Source organism: Salmo salar, chromosome 15 (genome assembly GCF_965601325.2).
Source record: "Salmo salar chromosome 15, fSalSal1, whole genome shotgun sequence".
Classification (NCBI taxonomy): domain Eukaryota; kingdom Metazoa; phylum Chordata; class Actinopteri; order Salmoniformes; family Salmonidae; genus Salmo; species Salmo salar.
The window spans coordinates 108,614,755-108,642,545 of record NC_138305.1 but is presented as its reverse complement, the minus strand read 5'-3'; the positions used below and the strand labels follow the sequence as shown (position 1 = coordinate 108,642,545).

The following is a 27,791-nucleotide window of genomic DNA, read 5'->3' as shown; positions in this document are numbered from 1 at the left end:
TTGAACATATATGAAACTGTGTGTGTTTGTTGTTTGTTCAATGCTCAATAAATCAACGGCGTTTTATTATTTACAGATTTGCTACAAATGATGAATCATTTTAATATAGATTACATTCAGAGCCATGCATGTCTGTGTAACCTTCCTCCTCTATAGATCTCAGCCTTCTCCTGTGTGGACCCCAGCTCCATCCTGCCCTTGCACCAGGTCCCCTCCCTACAGACCATCTATACTCTGGACACTGTCATCTCCAAAGTCCAGGTGTCCCTGGACGAACATTTCTCTAAGGTGGCGGCAGAGACAGACCCTCACAAGCCCTCAGAGATCACCAAAAACCTGCTGCCTGCTACACTGCAGCTCATAGATGTGTACACAGCCTTCACCAGGTGAGAGAAATCCACCGTCGTCCTCTCTTTACCACTTCACTCACAGTATGTTGTCCCGTCGGGCCAGAACAGCTGAGACTGTGTTGTCCCGTCGGGCCAGAACAGCTGAGACTGTGTTGTCCCGTCGGGCCAGAACAGCTGAGACTGTGTTGTCCCGTCGGGCCAGAACAGCTGAGACTGTGTTGTCCCGTCGGGCCAGAACAGCTGAGACTGTGTTCTCCCGTCGGGCCAGAACAGCTGAGACTGTGTTGTCCCGTCGGGCCAGAACAGCTGAGACTGTGTTGTCCCGTCGGGCCAGAACAGCTGAGACTGTGTTGTCCCGTCGGGCCAGAACAGCTGAGACTGTGTTGTCCCGTCGGGCCAGAACAGCTGAGACTGTGTTGTCCCGTCGGGCCAGAACAACCTTATGTCTTCAAATAACAGGCTCAGTTGGCAGTAAACACAAAAAAAGAATTGTGTTCTTTGCATCCTGAAACATAATGTCTTGTTTTTGTATGTCTCAGGTCCTACCTTCTGATGAGCCTACCAGAGGAAGGAGAGAACAAGCTATCAGAGGCTAAACTTCAGGGCTACGCTGCAGTGCTGTCTATAGGCTCCATGCGCTGCAAAGCCAACCTGCTTGGTACGTACTAGTGGGCTTACGGTTTGGGCACGTTCTAGAGAAATGAATATATATTCAGCAAAATCTAGTCAGCAATACCTAGTTTTAATGTCTGTTTTCAGTCGGAGACAAGCAGAGCCCCCTCAATCCTCCTCTCACTCAACAACTGTGTGTCCCTTCACTTGTTCAGGTCAGAATGTGATGCAGAACCTGCCGTCCGCAGTCCAGACGCTGTGTGAGACATGGAACAATATCCACACCAACGAGTTCCCTAACATCGGATCATGGGTGTGTACCACTGGGACTGACTGGGATACAGCCTGTGTTTCCCCCCCCTCTCAGCATAATGACTGACTGGGATACAGCCTGTGTTCCCCCTCTCAGCATAATGACTGACTGGGATACAGCCTGTGTTTCCCCCCCCTCTCAGCATAATGACTGACTGGGATACAGCCTGTGTTTCCCTCTCAGCATAATGACTGACTGGGATACAGCCTGTGTTCCCCCTCTCAGCATAATGACTGACTGGGATACAGCCTGTGTTCCCCCTCTCAGCATAATGACTGACTGGGATACAGCCTGTGTTTCCCCCCCCTCTCAGCATAATGACTGACTGGGATACAGCCTGTGTTTCCCCCCCCTCTCAGCATAATGACTGACTGGGATACAGCCTGTGTTTCCCTCTCAGCATAATGACTGACTGGGATACAGCCTGTGTTCCCCCTCTCAGCATAATGACTGACTGGGATACAGCCTGTGTTTCCCCCCCTCTCAGCATAATGACTGACTGGGATACAGCCTGTGTAACTTGTCTCTTCTTCTCTCAGCGTAATGACTGACTGGGATACAGCCTGTGTTCCCCCTCTCAGCATAATGACTGACTGGGATACAGCCTGTGTAACTTGTCTCTTCTTCTCTCAGCGTAATGCGTTTGCCAACGACACCATCCCGTCCGAGAGCTACATCAGAGCCATCCAGACGGCTCATCTGGGCACGCTCAGTAACCAGTCCCTGGCCCTGGCCTCCTCTCTCAAACACATCCTCCTCTCCCTGGTACGCCTCACCGGAGACCTCATTGTGTAAGTTATTTCTCCTCAGCCACACACAATGGTGCTCTAATACCAGCAGCAGCCACTTCCACACAGTCGATATTACATCAACACTTTCCAGTATTGCAAAGCTAATATACCTTGTGGATAAAATATGCGATTCTCCCATTGACTTGGGTCTGTGTTTTCATCAAAGCCGTTACAGGAAGTTGAGCGTCTGTTGAGCGTCTGGGTTTCTAACTTCTCTGGCGCTAGTAAGCACTGGCTCCACAGTAATTCGTTCCATACTGGAAATGATTGTAGACATGGCTGTTAGTATTTGAAGTGTTTGTCCCTCTCACCCCCCCCCCCCCCCCTTCTCCAGGACTGAGGAGTTGAACCCTCCCCAGGTCGAACCTCTCCTCCTAGAGAGCAGCATTAACTCTCTCTCTCTCTTTCTCTCTCTCTCTTTCTCTCTCTCTCTTTCTCTCTTTCTCTCTCTCTCTCTCTCTTTCTCTCTCTCTTTCTCTCTCTCTCTTTCTCTCTCTCTTTCTCTCTCTCTCTTTCTCTCTCTCTCTCTCTCTCTTTCTCTCTTTCTCTCTCTCTTTCTCTCTCTCTTTCTCTCTTTCTCTCCTCTCTCTTTCTCTCTCTCTCTTTCTCTCTCTTTCTCTCTCTTTCTCTCTCTCTTCTCTCTCTCTCTCTTCTCTCTCTCTCTCTCTCTCTCTCTCTTTCTCTCTCTCTCTTTCTCTCTCTCTCTTTCTCTCTCCTCTTTCTCTCTCTCTCTTTTCTCTTCTCTCTCTCTGCCCTCTCTCTAACTCTCTCTCTGTGTGTCCCCCCCCCCCATCCAGGACTGAGGAGTTGAACCCTCCCCAGGTGGTCCATGCCCTGCTCCCCCTCCTCTTGGAGAGCAGTACAGAGAGCGTAGCTGAGATCTGCTCTACCCTCTCTGGAGCGTATCCTGGGCCCCGCGGAGTCAGACACCTTCCTGGCTCACGTCTACCAGAGACTGGTCACAGGATGCTACAACATCATCGCCAACCACTCAGACCCCAACAGGTGAGACTTGAAACTTTGACCCGAGCAGTTAGGCTGAGACTGGAGCTTTAATGACCCCCCCCCCCCCCCCCCCACAAGAGCAGAAATGAATTGGACGATTGCTGTCCATCAATGATCCCCCCCTCATCAACTTGACAGGGCTTGAGTATTTTGGCTAAGAAAAACGGTCAGAGTGAAAGGTTGTTTTTGAGACCTATTCAACGAGATGGACACCTGTAATTTGTTAAATGTGTTTTGTCTTAGTGGTCTGGATGAGTCTGTGTTGGAGGAGTGTCTGCAGTATCTGGAGAGACAGCTGGAGGAGCAGCCAAGTATGCAAGGCCATGGAAGACTTCTTCTCCTTCAGGTATGTCTGTGGTTTTTGGTGTGGCTCAGTTGGTTAAAGCCGTGCTCCTACCAAACAGCAAGGTCGTGGGTTCAATTCCCACAGGGGTGTGGTATGTTTTCCCCCACCACACGACCGCGGACTAAGCCGTGTTGCCGTTTACGACAGTCTCTCTTATAGGCGGCTCGTGAGTTTATAGTTTGGGGAAGCGATCTTTTCACCCCCCCCCCCCCAAAAAAAATCCCTGCATGTAAATCATGCCTTTCTCATGGCATTTACAGACTAATGTAAAATAGCCTGCTTTTCCTAATGTGATGAGTAGATTGGTTAGTCATAAATTAGGATTATAATATAACTAACTTGCAGGTAGCCTAGTGGTTAGAGCGTTGGTTCAGTAACCGGAAGGTTGCTGGATCGAATCCCCGAGCTGACAAGGTACAAATCTGTCGTTCTGCCCCTGAACAAGGCAGTTTAACCCACTGTTCCCCTGGGCGCTGAAGACGTGGATGTTGAATATGGCAGCCCCCCCCCCCCCCCCCCTCACCTCTCTGATTCAGAGGAGTTGGGTTAAAATGCGGAAGACACATTTCAGTTGAATACATTCAGTTGTACAACAAAGGTATCTCCCCTCTTTCCCTGTTTGTAACAGCTAACATTTTTTTAAAGAGAAGGTGTTTTTTTTTTTATAAACACATGTATTGCATTTCTACGACACTTTACATGACTGGAGACATATTGGTAGAATCCTAAATGACTCTGCTGGTACTGACATCAATAAAAAACACCTTGTCTTGAAACCTCCATCTAATCTAGGTGTAAGAAAAGGTGAGACTCATATTTGTTGGCTGCAATATTTTATTTAACCAGGCAAGTCAGTTAAGAACAAATTCTTATTTACAATGACGGCCTAGGAACAGTGGGTTAACTGCCTTGTTCAGGGGCAGAACGACAGATTTGTACCTTGTCAGCTCGGGGATTCGATCCAGCAACCTTCCGGTTACTGAACCAACGCTCTAACCACCAGGCTACCCTGCCGCCCCAATATGACGTCCGTCTAGACTGGAGGAGGAAATGAGATGGTCGTAAAACAACTTTCCCTTGACACTGACTCACCCATTGATAAAGACAGTGAATATGCACCCTCACTGAGGATAGGAGCGCTGCTGTAGTGCACAATAGAGGAGGCTTTAGGCCTAATGTTGATCAAGTTGGGTGTTTTGAGAGAATTTGTATAACTAAAGACAGATTAGAGTTTCTTTTTGTCTTGTGTTTTTCCCAGCGATTGTATTTTGGAATTTTGCGATAGGGCTAGGACTTTTTAGATGCGTTTCATTGAAAGCCGCACCTCAACAATCAGCTATTTAATATTTGTACGCTGCCCAAAACGCTCACCTCAACAATCAGCTATTTAATATTTGTACGCTGCCCAAAACGCTCACATCAACAATCAGCTATTTAATATTTGTACGCTGCCCAAAACGCTCACCTCAACAATCAGCTATTTAATATTTGTATGCTGCCCAAAACGCTCACCTCAACAATCAGCTATTTAATATTTGTATGCTGCCCAAAACGCTCACATCAACAATCAGCTATTTAATATTTGTACGCTGCCCAAAACGCTCACATCAACAATCAGCTATTTAATATTTGTACGCTGCCCAAAACGCTCACCTCAACAATCAGCTATTTAATATTTGTACGCTGCCCAAAACGCTCACATCAACAATCAGCTATTTAATATTTGTACGCTGCCCAAAACGCTCACATCAACAATCAGCTATTTAATATTTGTACGCTGCCCAAAACGCTCACATCAACAATCAGCTATTTAATATTTGTACGCTGCCCAAAACGCTCACCTCAACAATCAGCTATTTAATATTTGTATGCTGCCCAAAACGCTCACCTCAACAATCAGCTATTTAATATTTGTATGCTGCCCAAAACGCTCACCTCAACAATCAGCTATTTAATATTTGTATGCTGCCCAAAACGCTCACATCAACAATCAGCTATTTAATATTTGTATGCTGCCCAAAACGCTCACCTCAACAATCAGCTATTTAATATTTGTATGCTGCCCAAAACGCTCACCTCAACAATCAGCAATTTTGATTTATTTTTCTTTTATTTCTGTATAGACAGGAGTAATTCTATAATTTTGGTATTTATCTTCCCATAGCCTATTGGACGTGCTGGCGTTGATCTCTTTAACATTCTCTCTTGTTTTGTGTCTCAGCGGAGAACTGGTTCAGATCATGATGGCTACAGCCAATGAAAACCTTTCTGCTAAATTCTGCAACCGGGTGCTGAAATTCTTCACCAAACTGTTCCAGCTCAGTAAGTTAACTCCTCTTGTTTCCCCATCACAGACCAGTTTTGTCTCCCAGACCAAAGTGTTGTCCATACATACCAACTAGAGATTTGACGTCAAACCCTTTTTTTACTGTAGTTTCTCAAGTTCCTTCCATGATCGTTTCAGTTCGACCATCTCTTTCATATCTTAAACCTCTCTTTACTTATTCCACCTCAGCGGAGAAGAGTCCCAACCCCAGTCTTTTGTGTCTGTGTGGCTCCCTGGCCCAGCTGGCGTGTGTGGAGCCGTCCAGGCTGCAGTCGTGGCTCACCCGCATGACGGCCACGCCACCCAAGGACTCGGAGCATCTGGAGACGGTGCAGGAGAACAGGGCGCTGCTACAGGTGTGTGTGTGTGTGTGTGTGTCGGCACAAAAGCGGTTCTCAAGACTGGTCAACATTAAACAGTCTCAGCTACAGAAAACTGCCTAAATCAAGGAAACACTTGAGTACATGAGGGATACAAAGTATATTGAAAGCAGGTGCTTCCACACCAGGTGTGGTTCCTGAGTTCATTAAGCAATTAACATCCCATCATGCTTAGGGACAGGTATGGAAATGCTGGACAGGCCATTATTTTGGGTACCATGTCGATGCCCCCCCCCCCCCATCCACATGGCACGAGTGATCACTGAATGGTTTGATGAGCCATGAAAATGATGTAAACCATATGCCATGGATGTCTCTCAGTCACCAGATCTCAAACCAATTGAACACTTATGGGAGATCGTGGAGCGGTGCCTGAGACAGCGGTTTCCACCACCAACAATAAAACACCAAATTGATGGAGTTTCTGGTGGAAGAATGGTGTCACATCCCTCCAATAGAGTTCCAGACACTTGTAGAATCTATGCCGAGGTGCGTTGAAGCTGTTCTGGTTCGTGATGACCCACAATGCCCTATTAAAACACTATATGTTGGTGTTTCCTTTATCTTGGCAGTTATTTTTTATATCTCTTTGTGTTTTTTCTAGTATGTTTGTAGCCTTATTGTTGCACGGTATACCAAAACTTAGATACGACAACATGGATAAAACATGTCAGTACTATAATTTTTGTATTACTTTTGGTACTTCTGTCAAATGTCTCGCGTCGTCTACTGATTTGAGAGAGGATCAAGTCTGTAGATCAACATAGCCGATGTGCCCTTACCGTGCCTGCTCCACGTACTCTGCTGACCCTAGTCTATCCTGAGGAACCACTGAACTCACGGAGTCTGGACTGAGGAACTCACTGGGAGTCTGGGCTGAGGAACTCACTGGGAGTCTGGGCTGAGGAACTCACTGGGAGTCTGGGCTGAGGAACTCACTGGGAGTCTGGGCTGAGGAACTCACTGGGAGTCTGGACTGAGGAACTCACTGGGAGTCTGGACTGAGGAACCCACTGGGAGTCTGGACTGTATCATGTTATCTCCTCTCTCATACTGACTCTAGTCTTTCCTGAGGAACCACTGAACTGGGCTCCCGAGTGGCACAGCGGTCTAAGGCACTGTACCTCAGTGCTTGAGGTGTCACTACAGACACCCTGGTTCGAATCCAGGCTGTATCACAACCGGCCGTGATTGGGAGTCCAATTGGCACAGCGTTGTCCGGGTTTGGCCGTTGTAGGCCGTCATTGTAAATAAGAATTTGTTCTTAACTGACTTGCCTAGTTAAAGGTTAAATAAAAAATAAACTCAGTCTGAGCTGCATATTAAGATGCACAAAAGTTAACAAACTTTAATAATTCGACACAGCATGTATAACTGTCCATACAGGATAGAACATGTTAGAAGATACCGGAAGCTTCCAGCTTTGTAGGCTAACTTTCTTTGCTAGCTTACAGCTTTAGCTAACGTCAGTTCACGATGCTAGTACCTAGTTTGTGATAATATGCAAAAATATAGGGCAAAATAATGCTGATTTTTCAAAGCTGCTCCAACGACTTTATTCATCCATTTTGTCTCGTCTGTCCCAGTCAAGATCGTCTTAGCTCCAGCTTCTAAGTGTGTGTGTGACGTCATGGGTCTTAAAGAGACAGGCACACTTTTTTTTATAAAAGAACAGATTGCTTCTTTATTTGCAAATGTTGTTGATCAGTACAATAAAATAAGTACCAAATGGAAGGGAAGCAGATTGTTTTTCTTCTGTAGCTCCATGAAATCAGGCAAAAACGAGCTCAATAACTCAATTCATTCACACACTCCTATGTGAATATGAATAGACCTCGGCTACATCTTCATTTACCCAGTTTATCAATAGAGATTTACCATTCAAATATATTATTACCAATATGTTATGTAGTTAGTAAAAAAAAAAGCCAAATTGATTTGTGTAATTGTATAATTGATTCATTTAATACATCCATTCTAAATGTAATGATATTGATCTCTACAGATCTGTCTCGATTTAAGGGCTTTTCTGTGACTTTGGCTAATTAGGCTTTTAATTTCGTTTGCTGTGGTATTGTTTTGGTGTTAAGTAACGTGATGGTATCGTGATACCAAACCTCAGTATCGAAAGTCAAAATATCCTTGTGGATACTTAACGTGGATGTATCGTCAATAATTAACACCTGTCGACCAAACTGATTATGTTGGAACTGTCTTTTTTAAATATTTTCTCCAGGTGCTCACCACGCACATTGTCAGGGACAACAGCCAGGTGGGCGAGGGCGTGTGCACCGTCCTGCTCTCCACCCTCATCCCCATGGCAACAGATATGCTGGCCAATGGGGACGGCGCTGGCTTCCCGGAACTCATGGTGATCATGGCGACCCTAGCCAGCGCCGGTCAGGGGGCGGGGCATCTGCAGCTGCACCGTGCTGCCATCGACTGGCTGACCAGATGGTAAGACATGTTTTTGTTCCTGATGTGTAGAGCTGGTGATGTGAAATATTATTGGTAAAGTCTTAACTAGGTCTTGTATGATAGTTGATGTGTTAAATATGCAGTTAGATTCAATACAAATAGAAATCTGTTTTATTTTCTACAGCAAAAAGTACCTGACCCAGAAAAACGTTGTGGAGAAAGTGAGCGCAAACGTGTCCCAGGGCAAAGTAAGTAGTAATGGTCTTCCCTGTGGCTCAGTTGGTAGAGCATGGTGTTTGCAACGCCAGGGTTGTGGGTTCGATTCCCACGGGGGGCCAGTACAAAAAAAATTGTGTGTGTGTGTATATGAAATGTATGCATTCACTACTGTAAGTCGCTCTGGATAAGAGTGTCTGCTAAATGACTAAAATGTAAAAAATGTCATTCAATCAAGAAAAAAAAAAGTGTTATATTCTGAACTGCCCTGTCACCTCTCTCTCTCACTCTGTGTTCCCCTCAGCATGCCAGCATACTAGAGTGCTCCTGCCATATCATCTCCTACCTGGCTGATGTGATGAACGCCCTGAGACAGAGCAGTGGCCAGGGCTCCTCCGTGCTGCTGGTTGATGGAGAGGAGAAGGCTGTCGAGGTGGACTCAGACTGGGTGGACGAGTTGGCTGTGGAGGACGATGACTCACAGGCTGAGGACTCTGTACGGACCTCCCTCTATCATCTTTAGATAGAAATGTATAGACATTTATATAGTGTGGAATAGATAGAAATATATATATATAGAGATGGGTACTTTATATAGTGGGGAATAGATAGAAATATATAGAGATGGGTACTTTATATAGTGGGGAATAGATAGAAATATATAGAGATGGGTACTTTATATAGTGGGGAATAGATAGAAATATATAGAGATGGGTACTTTATATAGTGGGGAATAGATAGAAATATATAGAGATGGGTACTTTATATAGTGGGGAATAGATAGAAATATATAGAGATGGGTACTTTATATAGTGGGGAATAGATAGAAATATATATAGAGATGGGTACTTTATATAGTGGGGAATAGATAGAAATATATAGAGATGGGTACTTTATATAGTGGGGAATAGATAGAAATATATATAGAGATGGGTACTTTATATAGTGGGGAATAGATAGAAATATATAGAGATGGGTACTTTATATAGTGGGGAATAGATAGAAATATATTTAGAGATGGGTACTTTATATAGTGGGGAATAGATAGAAATATATAGAGATGGGTACTTTATATAGTGGGGAATAGATAGAAATATATAGAGAGAGATGGGTACTTTATATAGTGGGGAATAGATAGAAATATATAGAGATAGATAGGTACTTTATATAGTGTGGAATAGATAGAAATATACTGCTCAAAAAAATAAAGGGAACACTTAAACAACACAATGTAACTCCAAGTCAATCACACTTCTGTGAAATCAAACTGTCCACTTAGGAAGCAACACTGATTGACAATAAATGTCACATGCTGTTGTGCAAATGGAATAGACAACAGGTGGAAATTATATGCAATAAGCAAGACACCCCCAATAAAGGAGTGGTTCTGCAGGTGGGGACCACAGACCACTTCTCAGTTCCTATGCTTCCTGGCTGATGTTTTGGTCACTTTTGAATGCTGGCAGTGCTTTCACTCTAGTGGTAGCATGAGACGGAGTCTACAACCCACACAAGTGTCTCAGGTAGTGCAGCTCATCCAGGATGGCACATCAATGCGAGCTGTGGCAAGAAGGTTTGCTGTGTCTGTCAGCGTAGTGTCCAGAGCATGGAGGCGCTACCAGGAGACAGGCCAGTACATCAGGAGATGTGGAGGAGGCCGTAGGAGGGCAACAACCCAGCAGCAGAACCGCTACCTCCGCCTTTGTGCAAGGAGGAGCAGGAGGAGCACTGCCAAAGCCCTGCAAAATGACCTCCAGCAGGCCACAAATGTGCATGTCTGCTCAAACGGTCAGAAACAGACTCCATGAGGGTGGTATGAGGGCCCGATGTCCACAGGTGGGGGTTGTGCTTACAGCCCAACACCGTGCAGGACGTTTGGCATTTGCCAGAGAACACCAAGATTGGCAAATTCGCCACTGGCGCCCTGTGCCCTTCACAGATCAAAGCAGGTTCACACTGAGCACGTGACAGACGTGACAGAGTCTGGAGACACCGTGGAGAACGTTCTGCTGCCTGCAACATCCTCCAGCATGACAGGTTTGGCGGTGGGTCAGTCATGGTGTGGGGTGGCATTTCTTTGGGGGGCCGCACAGCCCTCCATGTGCTCGCCAGAGGTAGCCTGACTGCCATTAGGTACCGAGATGAGATCCTCAGACCCCTTGTGAGACCATATGCTGGTGCGGTTAGCCCTGGGTTCCTCCTAATGCAAGACAATGCTAGACCTCATGTGGCTGGAGTGTGTCAGCAGTTCCTGCAAGAGGAAGGCATTGATGCTATGGACTGGCCCGCCCGTTCCCCAGACCTGAATCCAATTGAGCACATCTGGGACATCATGCCTCGCTCCATCCTCCAACGTCACGTTGCACCACAGACTGTCCAGGAGTTGGCGGATGCTTTAGTCCAGGTCTGGGAGGAGATCCCTCAGGAGACCATCCGCCACCTCATCAGGAGCATGCCCAGGCGTTGTAGGGAGGTCATACAGGCACGTGGAGGCCACACACACTACTGAGCCTCATTTTGACTTGTTTTAAGGACATTACATCAAAGTTGGATCAGCCTGTAGTGTGGTTTTCCACTTTAATTTTGAGTGTGACTCCAAATCCAGACCTCCATGGGTTGATAAATAGGATTTCCATTGATTTATTTTTGTGATTTTGTTGTAAGCCCATTCAACTATGTAAAGAAAAAAGTATTTAATAAGATTATTTCTTTCATTCAGATCTAGGATGTGTTGTTTAAGTGTTCCCTTTATTTTTTTGAGCAGTGTATATAGAGATAGGTACTTTATATAGTGTGGAATAGATAGAAATATATAGAGATAGGTACTTTATATAGTGTGGAATAGATAGAAATATATAGAGATGGGTACTTTATATAGTGTGGAATAGATAGAAATATATATAGAGATGGGTACTTTATATAGTGTGGAATAGATAGGTACTTTATATAGTGTTGAACTTGATAAAGAGAAGGCTTGAGGACTCTAAGGAACCACTTGATCTTCACGTCAGCTGTCTCACTATTAGAGACACTGGGATTTCAGAAATTATTTCCCACACCGTGGCTCTACCTCCACGTGTCTTTCTGTGATTCTTCCCAGCCGATCTTCTTGCCTCTTCCTCAGCCGTGTTATAGGAGAAGGTTCTTCTCCTCGGACTTTCTTCTCCTATGCGTTTTGAGGAAGAGGAGGAGGAGGAGGGTGCGAGGAAGAGATTCATGGGGGGGGGGGGGGGAGCAGATAGTTGTGTTCAGTAGGGTGAAACTGAGTGTAATGGAGAGGGAATACCATATCTGTTAATAATGGGGGAAAACCAAACTAATTTCTCTCTGTGTCGTAGGATGAAGACTCCCAGTGCAATAAGCTGTGTACCTTCACCATCACCCAGAAGGAGTTCATGAACCAGCATTGGTAAAAGAAGCCACCTCCTCCCCCTTTTTATGTGATCAATACCATTCCTTCACACTATTCCACTTCCATGTAGACTGTGTTCCAATAACCTGTACTTTCTGCCAAAGTGTGCAGGTAATGCCTCGTGTAAGAAATCTGGTGGGATTGCAAACATACTCAAACCCCCCCCCCCCCCCCACCAACCTATTCCAATGCTTTTTTTTTCATTTCTAGGAGGTGGTGTTCAATATGAATGTACACTTCAGGAGAAAGGACAAAGGACAGGGTTATTGAGATGTCTCTAGTACACCTATTATAACCTCCTCTCTCTCTCTCTTTCTTTCATCTTTCTTTCTTTCCTCTCTCTCTTTCTTTCATCTTTCTTTCCTCTCTCTCCTTCTCTTTCTCCTTCTCTTTCTCTTTCTCTCTCCTCTTCTCTCTCTCTCCTCCTCTCCTCTTTCTCTTTCTCTCTCCTCTTCTCCTCTCTCCTCTCTCTTTTCTCTTTCTCCTCTTTCTCTCTCTCCTCTTTCTCTCTCTCTCCTCTTTCTCTCTCTCTCCTCTTTCTCTCTCTCTCCTCTTTCTCTCTCTCTCCTCTTTCTCTCTCTCTCCTCTTCTCTCTCTCTCTCCTCTTTCTCTTTCTCTCTCCTCTTTCTCTTTCTCTCTCCTCTTTCTCTCCTCTTTCTCTTCTCTTTCTCTCTCCTCTTTCTTTCTCTCTCCTCTCTCTCCTCTTTCTCTCTGTCTCTCTCTCCTCTTTCTCTTTCTCTCTCCTCTCTCTTTCTCTCTCCTCTTTCTCTCTCCTCCTCTTCTCTTTTTCTCTTTCTCCTCTTTCTCTCTCTCTCCTCTTTCTCTCTCTCTCCTCTTTCTCTCTCTCTCCTCTTTCTCTCTCTCTCCTCTTTCTCTTTCTCTCTCCTCTTTCTCTATCCTCTTTCTCTCTGTCTCTATCCTCTTTCTCTCTATCTCTCTATCCTCTTTCTCTCTATCCTCTTTCTCTCTATCTCTCTATCCTCTTTCTCTCTATCTCTCTATCCTCTTTCTCTCTATCCTCTTTCTCTATCTCTCTATCCTCTTTCTCTAGGTACCACTGTCACACGTGTAAGATGCTGGACGGGGTAGGTGTGTGTACAGTGTGCGCTAAGGTCTGTCACAAAGACCATGAGATCTCCTATGCCAAATACGGCTCTTTCTTCTGTGACTGCGGGGCCAAGGAGGACGGTACCTGTCAGGTGAGACCGAATACCTCAGGTCACCATGGGAAGAGAACCACTGCGGTAACTTTTGGCTTGCTATATCACTTATACCATCCATCCATCCATTTAATTATCCTCATAACCATATCACTACCACAGTTAGCTTGGGATCTGGCTATTAAAGATAAACCTCCAAATAGTACCTTAGGGAATCCATCCACGATCTCTGTTTTTATGTTGTGTGTCTGTTTATCAAGTAGTACAACTTAAACATCTCAGAATTAACTGGCTGACATGATTCAACTTAAAACAGAATTCTATTCAAGTAATTCATCTAGACAGATTTATATTGATCGTAGTAATATCTGCATGCCTTGCCTGTCTGTATTTTAACTGACGCATTAGCATAGGTGTGTGTGTGTGTGATCGTGTGCATAACTGTGGTCTTGAATGTGTGTGTGTGTGTGTTTTAGACAGTCTAGTGTCTCCTCTAACTAACCTGTGATCGTCCTCAGGCCCTAGTGAAGCGCAGCCCCAGCAGTGGGATCAGCTCCACCATGAAGGAGTCGTCAGCCTTCCAGAGTGAACTGAGGATGCCTGAGAGTGTCATCCGTCACCAGAGCAGCCTGGGCTCTAGCGACAAGGGCAAGGTAAGATAAGGGAAAAAGGTGGATACCGAGTCAGTTGTTTAACTGAAATGTGTCTTCCGCTTTTTAACCCAACTCCTCTGAATCAGGGGGGGGGGGGGGGGGGGGCTGCTGCCATAATCAACATCCACGTCTTCGGCATCTGGGGAACAGTGAGTTAAACTGCCTTGTTCAGGGGGCAGAACGACAGATTAACATAAGATAGCGTTTGTCTATTTTCTCCGAAATTTGCCTTGTCATAAAAATTACGGCCGTGTTAACCTTTCCGCTCTTTGGATATCAGGCAAATTAAAACTCCATACATGACATGAAGAAGGAAAAAAACATACAATATACAACGTCAAGAGGGCTGGGAGTTGGACAAGTCATTCTAAAAAAACACATTGCTCACGTCACAGGTGACCATCTGTGAGGGCAAGCCTGGCGACGAGGACCGTCCCAAGAAGAGCAGCGTCTGTAAGAACATCGAGGGATGCCAGGAGGAGCTGCTGGCCCAAGTGGTGAGGAGTTTCTACTGGATCAGAACGTCTCTGCACTCTGACATCAGAGTTATTTATGTGCTAAGCTTTCAGTCAAAACAGACCTACGTCACGTCTGTGTAAAGAAATGCGTATCGGGTATACACTGTGGGAGGACTAGGTATCATAACGGTTTCCAATACATGCTAAATTACACTCGTCTTGTCATTCAGTGACATTTTAAGATCAGTATTTGTTATGAGACGTGTATGACAATATTATGACATTTTTACATTTAGTCATTTAGTAGACGCTCTTATCCAGAGCGACTTACAGTAGTGAATGCATACATTTCATTTCATGCATTTAAAAAAAAAATAATAATTGTAATGGTCCCCCGTAGGGAATCGAACCCACAACCCTGGCGTTGCAAACACCATGCTCTACCAACTGAGCCATCATCATTGGTTGATGTTGACTTCCCTCCCTCTCTCCCTCCCTCCAGTCTGGCTCCTCCACGGCGGCGGTGGTTCTAGAGATGTTGATGTTTCTGATGGATGGCATCCAGACTAACTTCCAGCAGGCCTCCGCTGTAGGCAGCAGCAGCCGAGCTCAGCAGGCTCTCAACGAGCTCCACACTCAGGACAAGACTGTTGAGATGACTGACCAACTGATGGTACAGTACCACTGCTTTACCTTTTTTAGTTCTTAACTATGAATGTGGGACAAACAAGTTCCAACGCAAACAAACAAGTTCCAACGTAGATTTGGAGGATTCAGTTCAGCGGTGGGGAGAGACACTGGATTCAGTTCAGCGGGGGGGGGGGAGACACTGGATTCAGTTCAGCGGGGGGGGGGGAGACACTGGATTCAGTTCAGCGGGGGGGAGAGACTGGATTCAGTTCAGCGGGGGGGGGGGAGACACTGGATTCAGTTCAGCGGGGGGGAGAGACTGGATTCAGTTCAGCGGGGGGGGGAGACACTGGATTCAGTTCGGCGGGGGGGGGAGACACTGGATTCAGTTCGGCGGGGGGGGAGACACTGGATTCAGTTCGTGCGGGGGGGAGACACTGGATTCAGTTCCGCGGGGGGAGACACTGGATTCAGTTCGGCGGGGGGGAGACACTGGATTCAGTTCGGCGGGGGGGAGACACTGGGTTCAGTTCGGCGGGGGGGGAGACACTGGTTTCAGTTCGGCGGGGGGGAGACACTGGGTTCAGTTCGGCGGGGGGGGAGACACTGGTTTCAGTTCGGCGGGGGGGAGACACTGGGTTCAGTTCGGCGGGGGGTGAGACACTGGGTTCAGTTCGGCGGGGGGTGAGACACTGGGTTCAGTTCGGCGGGGGGTGGAGACACTGGATTCAGTTCAGGGGGGGTGGAGACACTGGATTCAGTTCAGGGGGGGTGGAGACACTGGATTCAGTTCAGCGGGGGGTGAGACACTGGGTTCAGTTCAGCGGGGGGGAGACACTGGATTCAGTTCAGCGGGGGGTGGAGACACTGGATTCAGTTCAGCGGGGGGTGGAGACACTGGATTCAGTTCAGGGGGGGTGAGACACTGGATTCAGTTCAGCGGGGGGTGAGACACTGGGTTCAGTTCAGCGGGGGGGAGACACTGGATTCAGTTCAGCGGGGGGGTGAGACACTGGATTCAGTTCAGCGGGGGGGGGCGACACTGGTTTCATCTGATCAAGGTGTAGAACTTAGCTGGGACAAAAACCAGCAGTACTGCTGCGGCTCCAGGAGGAGCCTTGAGACAAGAACGTCTGAGCCTAGCGAAGTGTGAGAAACATGCCGTAGTTGACGCTCCATTGAGCCTCCTTTGTCCAGTCTCCTCCTCATGACTAACATGCCCCCTTCCTCTGTGTCTCCCCAGGTCCCTACCCTTGGTTCCCAGGAGGGAGCTTTTGAGAACGTGCGTATGAACTACAGTGGAGACCAGGGCCAGACCATCAGACAGCTCATCAGTGCCCACGTGCTGCGACGCGTCGCCATGTGTGTGTTGTCTTCACCCCACGGCCGTCGCCAGCACCTCGCCGTCAGCCACGAGAAGGGCAAGGTGGGCACGTTGTTGCACTAAATTGTATTTAAAAAGTTCGAAAGCAGGGTTTCCATCTTGATGTTATTTTGTGTGCTTTTAGATACCAACCAATCTTGATTTCGCAGAACCTGAACACTAGGTTCCCCTTTCTGTCTGGTGCTGACCCAGGGTTCCCTAACCCTCTGCTCTCCCCTCGTCTCCAGATCACCGTCCTGCAGCTGTCGGCTCTCCTAAAGCAGGCTGATTCCAGTAAGAGGAAGTTAACCCTGACTCGTCTGGCCTCGGCCCCCGTCCCTTTCACCGTGCTCAGCCTCACTGGGAACCCCTGCAACGAAGACTACCTGGCTGTCTGTGGACTCAAGGTTAGTCAGATTCATTACAGGGTCTTCAGAAGCTATGTCTTCTTGCCTCCCTCTCAACCATATGGGGGCAGAGGGTTCAAGGTCGTCCCCTTTGACCTTCTTCTCAAATGCATTTTCAGAAGGAGGCGAGGAGATGATACAAGGAATTGAGAAAGAACCCCTGTCTCTAGATTTAGGGCAGATCTAGCTACATGTGTATATACAGTGCATTCGGGGAGTATTCAGACTAGGGCTGTTGCAGTGACCGCATTACCGCCACACTGGCGGTCACGGGTCATGAAGGCAGTATAATTCCACTCCAAGCTCTGCTGCTGGTCATTAGTAACCTACCAAACTTGCTAACTGCCTGGTACTCGCAGCACTCTATTGTCCCTCTAATCACTCTGACATCGATGTAAATGTAACCGAAAACACTTCATGAGAACCCAGGAGCTCATGTTGCGCAACATTTCTATAGGCTATGCAATTGTGTGAGAAAACAGAGTGATGGCCTCTGTTAAAAAGAGGAGGATCCCATCAGCTTTCTATAGGCTAGGCCTACTATATTTATTTCTCAACTCTCCTAATATTAAGCACATTGCTTATATTTACAACAGGAGTATATCCTACCTGGCTGGCCTGAAAATAAACCACGGGGAAAAGCATCCTCCATTCACTATTTAAGTGCCCAGATAACATGTATTTCTCCCCGCTGCCCCCGTTTCAATACAGGTGCATGATAATGGCCCATTCTAAATCAAAACTAATTTTACACATATATTATTTGGTATATGTGAATACAAGATTTAATCAAGAATAGTCACAATATTAGTCAATCACTGAATGATGCCCAGCGTAAGAAACAATGCCTTGTTTTTGCTGCTTTTTCGAATCATAGTCGCACACCTCATGTTGCCAAGCTATCTCTCTCTCTCTCCCTCTCTCTCTCCCTCGTTCAGGACTGCCACGTGCTAACGTTCAGTAGTACAGGTTCAGTATCAGAACACCTGGTGCTTCACCCTCAGCTAGCTACTGGGAACTTCATTATCAAGGCCATCTGGCTGCCTGGCTCCCAGACAGAGCTGGCCATCATCACGGCTGACTTCGTCAAGGTACCACATCAGCTCTTTATGAAGTTTGCTTTTATAGTTCATGGCTAGGTGATAAATTCCTGGGCTAATCCTTTTGTTAACCAGCTCTTGAGCTGGTGTAATCTGCAATCCTCAGACAGGGACCTGACTGTAAAAACACAAACTAACAGAACAGAACAGAGCAGAATGGAAAATCCACTGTCTTTTGTTTTTCCTTTTGTCTTTCAATAGAAGAAAGGAATAGAAGGGTTGATTTTTGCATAACAGCGTTGAGAGCCCAGCGTTGATTGGTGAGACTCTTCTTCTCTCCTGTTAGATCTATGACCTGTCAGTGGACGCTCTGAGCCCCGTGTACTACTTCCTGCTGCCGAGCTCCAAGATCCGTGACGCCACCTTCCTGTTCAACGAGGAAGGGAGGAGCATCATCGTCATCATGTCCTCCGCTGGCTACATGTACACGCAGGTCATGGACGAGTCGTCCAGCGCCCAACACGGACCCTTCTATGTTACCTCAGTACTGGAGATCAACCACCAGGACCTTAAGGTATAAACACACCTGGGTTAAAACGCAGAAATCGTTCAAGTAGTTTCTCTGAACTCTCAAACACAGAGAGCCTTGCCTGGATTACCAGAATGGTCCAGGTCAACTCAATCAAGCGTAGCTGAAGTATTTCTGAAAGAAAATCAATAATATCTAAATCCTGCATCGTAGCTCTGTGTTATTCCAAGACAGTAACGACCAGGTGGCAGATGAGTGTCTGTTACAGCCATGTTCTCCAGATGCTGCTGTTCTGTTGTCTGATGGACGGACGGGTGGACGGTCTGGTCTGTTCTGACTGGTCTCTCTGTCCTTCCAGGACAGTAACGACCAGGTGGCAGACGAGTGTCTGTGTTACAGCCATGTTGTCCAGATGCTGCTGTTCTGTTGTCTGACTGGTCTGGACTGACTGACTGGTCTGGTCTGACTGTCTGGTCTGGTCTGTTCTGACTGGTCTCTCTGTCCTTCCAGGACAGTAACGACCAGGTGGCAGACGAGTGTCTGTGTTACAGCCATGTTCTCCAGATGCTGCTGTTCTGTTGTCTGACTGGTCTGGACTGACTGACTGGTCTGGTCTGACTGTCTGGTCTAGTCTGTTCTGACTGGTCTCTCTGTCCTTCCAGGACAGTAACGGTCAGGTTGCTGGCGGCGGTGTATCTGTGTACTACAGCCACGTTCTCCAGATGCTGTTCTTTAGCTACAGCCAGGGCAAGTCGTTTGCTGCCACCGTCAGCCGCAGTACCACCGACGTACAGAGACTCTTCACCATCAACGTCAAAGGGTAAGGACGACCAACTCAGGATCGAGTATTGGACAAACTTTTTTTTTAGATGGGATTTATTTGTATTATTAAGGAGACAACTGGATCATTTGTTGTAATTGGACAACATTTGTCAGGAGTTATTAATACATTGAAAAATAAAAACATTTTTTAACGCATTTTATCTTGACGTTTTCCCTCCTCCCTCCTTCCAGCTCTAATGGTGGCAGTAAGACATCTCCCGCTCTGTGCCAGTGGTCCGAGGTGATGAACCACCCAGGCCTGGTGTGCTGCGTCCAGCAGACTACTGGCATTCCTCTGGTCATCATGGTGAAACCTGACACCTTCCTCATCCAGGAAATCAAGACCCTGCCCGCTAAGGCTAAGGTATAGTACACACGCTGAACACACACACACACACACACACACACACACACACACTGGTCAACAGGGTGAAACCTGACACCTTCCTCATCCAGGAAATCAAGACCCTGCCTTCCACACACACACACACACCCCACTGAGCCACACACACCACTAATCCTCCTGTCTCCTCCCGTCAGATCCAGGACATGGTAGCTATCCGTCACACAGCGTCTAACGAGCAGCAGCGTACCACCATGATCCTGCTGTGTGAGGACGGTTCGCTGAGGATCTACATGGCTAACGTAGACAACACTTCCTATTGGCTCCAGCCCTCCCTGCAGCCCTGCTCAGGCATCTCCATCATGAAGCCCGTCAGGAAACGCAAGGCCACTGCTGCCAGTGAGTTAAAGTAACAGCCGCCAAGTCGTGCCATCGATCTGTCAGTCGGAGGCCACTCTGTTGTACTACTCCAAATCCTCGCGTTTCACTTCGCTCGTTCAGTTTAGTTTTCCAGATTACCGGCGCCATGTTCTATCCTCAAAATGCTTTAGACAACTGAATAAATCACACACATTTTCTCCAGAATGGCTACTGTATGTAGCCTCTCTGCCGTATGTAGCCTCTCTGCCGTATGTAGCCTCTCTGCCGTATGTAGCCTCTCTGCCGTATGTAGCCTCTCTTCTGTTATTTTTCAGTCTTTTTACTTCTTTACTTACCTATTGTTCACCTAATACCTTTTTTGCACTATTGGTTAGAGCCTGTAAGTAAGCATTTCACTGTAAGGTTGTATTCGACGCACGTGACAAATAAAATGTGATTTGATGTTCTCCTTTTCTAGTTTGAATATGCTAAAAAAGGTTGAAAATGATCACTTGGCATCTAATGAATGGCCTGTTCCACTTGCCGCTCTGTTCCAGCCACTCGTACCTCCAGTCAGGTCACCTTCCCGGTCGACTTCTTTGAGAACAACCAGCAGCTGACGGAAGTGGAGTTTGGAGGCAACGACCTCCTGCAGGTTTACAACGGACAGCAGATCAAACACAGACTCAACTCCACTGGGATGTATGTAGCCAACACTAAGGTATGAAGAAAGATTACTTTTGTCTTTTGTTACAATGCCCACACTTCCTTCCAACTTGCTACAGCTCTGGGCTTTGGTTAAACTGCTCTGGGATAACTAGAAATACACTTCCAATCTTTCATTAACCGGTTTTGATTATTGCAAAGCTGTCATCGAGGCCAAAGGGTGGCTACTTTGAAGAATCTCTAATATATTTTGATTTAACACTTTTTTTTTTTTTTTTGTGGTTACTGCATGTTTCCATATGTGTTATTTCATAGTTTTGATGTCTTCACTATTATTCTACAATGTAAAAAAATAAAGAAAACCCTGGAATGAGTATGTGTCCAAACTTTTGACTGGTACTGTAAATATATTTATGGAAGACTGTTTGACCATTTGGAGAAAAACTGACACATACTGTATTTGTACATGTTTAAGATGACAGTTTGAATAACATGTCTTTCTCACCTTAACGATATGGTTATCTCTTCCCCCTCTGCCCAGCCGGGAGGCTTCACAGTAGAGACGGTGAACAACAACATCGCCATGGTGATGACGGGCATGCGGGTGCAGGTGGGCACCCAGGCCATCGAGCGGGCACCTTCTTACCTGGAGATCTTTGGGCGAACCATGCAGATGAACATGACCCGGCCGCGCTGGTTCGACTTCCCCTTCACCAGGGAGGAGGCTCTGCAGGCAGACAAGAAACTCTCTATCTTCTGTAAGAACACATGAACACAACAAAATACTGGAACGAGGGTTTGGAACTCTGTAACGAGGGTTTGGAAGGTCTGTAACGAGGGTTTGGGACTCTGTAACGAGGGTTTGGAACTCTGTAACGAGGGTTTGGAACTCTGTAACGAGGGTTTGGAACTCTGTAACGAGGGTTTGGAAGGTCTGTAACGAGGGTTTGGGACTCTGTAACGAGGGTTTGGAACTCTGTAACGAGGGTTTGGAACTCTGTAACGAGGGTTTGGAACTCTGTAACGAGGGTTTGGAACTCTGTAACGAGGGTTTGGAACTCTGTAACGAGGGTTTGGAACTCTGTAACGAGGGTTTGGAAGGTGTGTAACGAGGGTTTGGAAGGTGTGTAACGAGGGTTTGGAACTCTGTAACGAGGGTTTGGAACTCTGTAACGAGGGTTTGGAAGGTGTGTAACGAGGGTTTGGAAGGTGTGTAACGAGGGTTTGGAAGGTGTGTAACGAGGGTTTGGAAGGCGAGTACAGAATATACGTTATGCATATTATCACAGATGCAGAGCCTTCCAACAGCACGAGATCTGCTGCTGCAGAACGTTAGAAATTCAAAGATGAGCGTGAAACGTTATCTGCTGTGCAAACGCTTAACTCTGGAAAAATGTAAATGTTCCCTTGCCCACTGGACCCGGCGGGCGTCACCATGTCTCTGACTAACCTCTCCTTTTTTTCTTCGTTTCTCCAGTCGGTGCGTCAGTGGACCCGGCGGGCGTCACCATGCTGGACTCTATAAAGATCTATGGTAAAACCAAGGAGCAGTTTGGCTGGCCCGACGAGCCCCCCGAGGACTTCCCCTCCGCTTCCGTCAACAGCGTGTGCTCTCCCAACCTCAACACCGGCAACGGCACCGGGGAAGGGGACATCGCCGCACCAGCCTCCACCGGCGGCACCGTGCTGGAGAGGTTAGTGTTAAACGCCGCAGGGTTCAAAGGTTAACCAAAGGTCCACTAGACTAGAGACAGGTTCCACAAGATGGCCAAGTTGCAAAGTCAAAAATGGTCTAAATCTTCAATGTATGAAAAGAAAAATGACGTTTCTGGTCCTTGATTTAAGGTCAGGGGCTAGGCATTAGGTTAGCACTGTGGGTTGGGGTTGAAATTACATTTTACGACTTGGCTAGATGGGTGACGACCCTAGAGACGGGGTCGTCTGGGGGTCATTGCTGTGCGAAAATTATCGGACCGTTCCTTTTGACTATGCACATGGGTCGTGTTCACTAGACATGTATGGTAACGGGAGAGGGGGAAAAAAGCTCAGAAATGGAGTGACTATCCATACTTATCCAAAAATAAACACTTATTTTGTTTTTCCATGCAAAACATTTTACAACGATGTGCCCTAATGAACACGACCCAGGCGACAACCAGTAGAATGACATTAACTGTAGAGCTTAATCTCTCTGTAATATATAGTTATCTCTCTCCTGACCCCTCAGTCTCTCTGTAATATCTAGTTATCTCTCTCCTGACCCCTCAGTCTCTCTGTAATATCTAGCTATCTCTCTCCTGACCCCTCAGTCTCTCTGTAATATATAGCTATCTCTCTCCTGACCCCTCAGTCTCTCTGTAATATATAGCTATCTCTCTCCTGACCCCTCAGTCTCTCTGTAATATCTAGCTATCTCTCTCCTGACCCCTCAGTCTCTCTGTAATATCTAGCTATCTCTCTCCTGACCCCTCAGTCTCTCTGTAATATCTAGCTATCTCTCTCCTGACCCCTCAGTCTCTCTGTAATATCTAGCTATCTCTCTCCTGACCCCTCAGTCTCTCTGTAATATCTAGCTATCTCTCTCCTGACCCCTCAGTCTCTCTGTAATATATAGCTATCTCTCCTGTCCCCTCAGTCTCTCTGTAATATATAGCTATCTCTCGCCTGACCCCTCAGTCTCTCTGTAATATATAGCTATCTCTCTGTAATATATAGCTATCTCTCTGTAATATATAGTCATCTCTCTCCTGACCCCTCAGTCTCTCTGTAATATATAGCTATCTCTCTCCTGACCCCTCAGTCTCTCTGTAATATATAGCTATCTCTCTCCTGACCCCTCAGTCTCTCTGTAATATATAGCTATCTCTCTCCTGACCCCTCAGTCTCTCTGTAATATATAGCTATCTCTCTCCTGTCCCCTCAGTCTCTCTGTAATATATAGTTATCTCTCTGTAATATCTATCTATCTCTCTCCTGACCCCTCAGTCTCTCTGTAATATATAGTTATCTCTCTCCTGACCCCTCAGTCTCTCTGTAATATCTAGCTATCTCTCCTGACCCCTCAGTCTCTCTGTAATATCTAGTTATCGCTCTCCTGACCCCTCAGTCTCTCTGTAATATCTAGCTATCTCTCTCCTGTCCCCTCAGTCTCTCTGTAATATCTAGTTATCTCTCTCCTGACCCCTCAGTCTCTCTGTAATATCTAGTTATCTCTCTCCTGACCCCTCAGTCTCTCTGTAATATATAGTTATCTCTCTCCTGACCCCTCAGTCTCTCTGTAATATCTAGCTATCTCTCTCCTGACCCCTCAGTCTCTCTGTAATATCTAGTTATCTCTCTCCTGTCCCCTCAGTCTCTCTGTAATATATAGCTATCTCTCTGTAATATATAGCTGTCTCTCTGTAATATATAGTTATCTCTCTCCTGACCCCTCAGTCTCTCTGTAATATCTAGCTATCTCTCTCCTGACCCCTCAGTCTCTCTGTAATATCTAGTTATCTCTCTCCTGTCCCCTCAGTCTCTCTGTAATATATAGCTATCTCTCTCCTGACCCCTCAGTCTCTCTGTAATATCTAGTTATCTCTCTCCTGACCCCTCAGCCCATGCAGTCTGTATAGTAGGGTCAGACATTTAGGGTGTGTGTGTGTCTGTCTGTCTGTCTGTCTTTGGCATGTGTGTGTGTGTCCACTGCATGGCTGCAATCATAATGGCTTGTTCTGCTTCTTCCTGTGTTCACTCATTTTCTACTTGGTTTCTTCCTGTTCACACATTGTTTTTCTTTTCCTTTGCTCCCAAAAATACAATCAATAAAAAAGTTGTGAAACTGAGTCCTTATCAACCTTGGACCGGTTAGTAATCACTCTTTCTCTGCTTGTTAGCATGGTGTGTGTGGTGTGTGTTTTGTGTTTGTGAGACTGAACATACCATGTGAATTGCACTCTTCAAAAATACCAACATTTTGGATGTTTGCTCTTAACAACGATGCAACTCATTATTACATCTTGGCTTGTTCTCACTTTAAACATTGAACGGATGTTTTGATTGGTTTCAATTCAATAGACTAGCTTCGATTTGAAGTTTTTAATTTTTTATTTGATTGTTTGATAAATGAATTTATTGATTTAATTTATCAATGAATTGACTACTCTCTGTCTCCCTCTCAGGTTGGTGGTGAGCTCCCTGGAAGCTCTGGAGAGCTGTTTTGCTATGGGCTCCTCCAATGAAAAGGCAAGGCCTTCACTACAACCTTCACAGAGAAACACGGTCTCGTTTGACAGGCCCACAATCCTCCACTCAGTACCAATGTAGTAGTAGTATGTTGTACACTAGACAGAGACTGAAGCTTGATGTTGTGTGGGTTTATGATCGAGCTTTACCAGACAGAAACCGTGTGTAGTAAACTATGATATGTGACTGTTCAGGAGAAGAACAAGGCTGCGGCGCTGGAGTTAGCCACCCTGCTCCTGTCCATGGCTACGCCCTCTGGGGTCCAGCAGCAGACCAAGGGCCTTCTGGCCAGCCTGCACACCAGCCGTACCGCCTACCACAACCACAAGGTAACTAACCATACACACCAGCCGTACTGCCTACCACAACCACAAGGTAACTAACCATACACACCAGCCGTACCGCCTACCACAACCACAAGGTAACTAACCATACACACCAGCCGTACTGCCTACCACAACCACAAGGTAACTAACCATACACACCAGCCGTACTGCCTACCACAACCACAAGGTAACTAATCATACACACCAGCCGTACCGCCTACCACAACCACAAGGTAACTAACCATACACACCAGCCGTACTGCCTACCACAACCACAAGGTAACTAACCATACACACCAGCCGTACTGCCTACCACAACCACAAGGTAACTAACCATACACACCAGCCGTACTGCCTACCACAACCACAAGGTAACTAACCATACACACCAGCCGTACCGCCTACCACAACCACAAGGTAACTAACCATACACACCAGCCGTACTGCCTACCACAACCACAAGGTAACTAACCATACACACCAGCCGTACTGCCTACCACAACCACAAGGTAACTAACCATACACACCAGCCGTACCGCCTACCACAACCACAAGGTAACTAACCATACACACCAGCCGTACTGCCTACCACAACCACAAGGTAACTAACCATACACACCAGCCGTACCGCCTACCACAACCACAAGGTAACTAACCATACACACCAGCCGTACTGCCTACCACAACCACAAGGTAACTAACCATACACACCAGCCGTACCGCCTACCACAACCACAAGGTAACTAACCATACACACCAGCCGTACTGCCTACCACAACCACAAGGTAACTAACCATACACACCAGCCGTACTGCCTACCACAACCACAAGGTAACTAACCATACACACCAGCCGTACTGCCTACCACAACCACAAGGTAACTAACCATACACACCAGCCGTACTGCCTACCACAACCACAAGGTAACTAACCATACACACCAGCCGTACCGCCTACCACAACCACAAGGTAACTAACCATACACACCAGCCGTACCGCCTACCACAACCACAAGGTAACTAACCATACACACCAGCCGTACTGCCAACCACAAGGTAACTAACCATACACACCAGCCGTACCGCCTACCACAAGGTAACTAACCATACACACCAGCCGTACCGCCTACCACAAGGTAACTAACCATACACACCAGCCGTACCGCCTACCACAAGGTAACTAACCATACACACCAGCCGTACCGCCTACCACAAGGTAACTAACCATACACACCAGCCGTACCGCCTACCACAAGGTAACTAACCATACACACCAGCCGTACCGCCTACCACAAGGTAACTAACCATACACACCAGCCGTACTGCCTACCACAAGGTAACTAACCATACACACCAGCCGTACTGCCTACCACAACCACAAGGTAACTAACCATACACACCAGCCGTACTGCCTACCACAACCACAAGGTAACTGACCATACACACCAGCCGTACTGCCAACCACAAGGTAACTAACCATACACACCAGCCGTACTGCCTACCACAAGGTAACTAACCATACACACCAGCCGTACTGCCTACCACAACCACAAGGTAACTAACCATACACACCAGCCGTACTGCCTACCACAACCACAAGGTAACTAACCATACACACCAGCCGTACCGCCTACCACAAGGTAACTAACCATACACACCAGCCGTACCGCCTACCACAAGGTAACTAACCATACACACCAGCCGTACTGCCTACCACAAGGTAACTAACCATACACACCAGCCGTACTGCCTACCACAACCACAAGGTAACTAACCATACACACCAGCCGTACTGCCTACCACAACCACAAGGTAACTAACCATACACACCAGCCGTACCGCCTACCACAACCACAAGGTAACTAACCATACACACCAGCCGTACTGCCAACCACAACCACAAGGTAACTAACCATACACACCAGCCGTACTGCCTACCACAACCACAAGGTAACTAACCATACACACCAGCCGTACTGCCTACCACAAGGTAACTAACCATACACACCAGCCGTACTGCCTACCACAACCACAAGGTAACTGACCATACACACCAGCCGTACTGCCTACCACAAGGTAACTAACCATACACACCAGCCGTACTGCCTACCACAAGGTAACTAACCATACACACCAGCCGTACTGCTAACCACAAGGTAACTAACCATACACACCAGCCGTACTGCCTACCACAAGGTAACTAACCATACACACCAGCCGTACTGCCTACCACAAGGTAACTAACCATACACACCAGCCGTACTGCCTACCACAAGGTAACTAACCATACACACCAGCCGTACTGCCTACCACAAGGTAACTAACCATACACACCAGCCGTACTGCCTACCACAAGGTAACTAACCATACACACCAGCCGTACCGCCTACCACAACCACAAGGTAACTAACCATACACACCAGCCGTACTGCCTACCACAAGGTAACTAACCATACACACCAGCCGTACTGCCAACCACTAGGTAACTAACCATACACACCAGCCGTACTGCCAACCACAAGGTAACTAACCATACACACCAGCCGTACTGCCAACCACAAGGTAACTAACCATACACACCAGCCGTACTGCCTACCACAAGGTAACTAACCATACACACCAGCCGTACTGCCAACCAC

The 27,791-nt window shown here is 46.8% G+C and overlaps 1 protein-coding gene across 1 annotated transcript in view; it reads left to right on the top strand.

Moving 5' to 3' along the window:
* Positions 1 to 27,791, top strand: part of LOC106572902 (E3 ubiquitin-protein ligase UBR4) — a 159,279-nt gene that overhangs the window by 49,909 nt on the left and 81,579 nt on the right. The window contains 30 exon segments of the mRNA XM_082962270.1: positions 157 to 386; positions 890 to 1,008; positions 1,178 to 1,275; positions 1,909 to 2,066; positions 2,864 to 2,957; positions 2,959 to 3,071; positions 3,315 to 3,372; positions 3,374 to 3,417; positions 5,639 to 5,739; positions 5,933 to 6,099; positions 8,360 to 8,580; positions 8,726 to 8,789; positions 9,062 to 9,253; positions 12,096 to 12,166; positions 13,221 to 13,368; positions 13,848 to 13,982; positions 14,378 to 14,479; positions 14,943 to 15,113; positions 16,314 to 16,496; positions 16,682 to 16,840; positions 17,779 to 17,931; positions 18,227 to 18,454; positions 19,072 to 19,229; positions 19,424 to 19,595; positions 19,772 to 19,973; positions 20,492 to 20,655; positions 21,142 to 21,358; positions 22,078 to 22,294; positions 24,764 to 24,827; positions 25,022 to 25,156. Of these exon segments, the coding sequence (XP_082818396.1) occupies positions 157 to 386; positions 890 to 1,008; positions 1,178 to 1,275; positions 1,909 to 2,066; positions 2,864 to 2,957; positions 2,959 to 3,071; positions 3,315 to 3,372; positions 3,374 to 3,417; positions 5,639 to 5,739; positions 5,933 to 6,099; positions 8,360 to 8,580; positions 8,726 to 8,789; positions 9,062 to 9,253; positions 12,096 to 12,166; positions 13,221 to 13,368; positions 13,848 to 13,982; positions 14,378 to 14,479; positions 14,943 to 15,113; positions 16,314 to 16,496; positions 16,682 to 16,840; positions 17,779 to 17,931; positions 18,227 to 18,454; positions 19,072 to 19,229; positions 19,424 to 19,595; positions 19,772 to 19,973; positions 20,492 to 20,655; positions 21,142 to 21,358; positions 22,078 to 22,294; positions 24,764 to 24,827; positions 25,022 to 25,156 (4,338 nt within the window).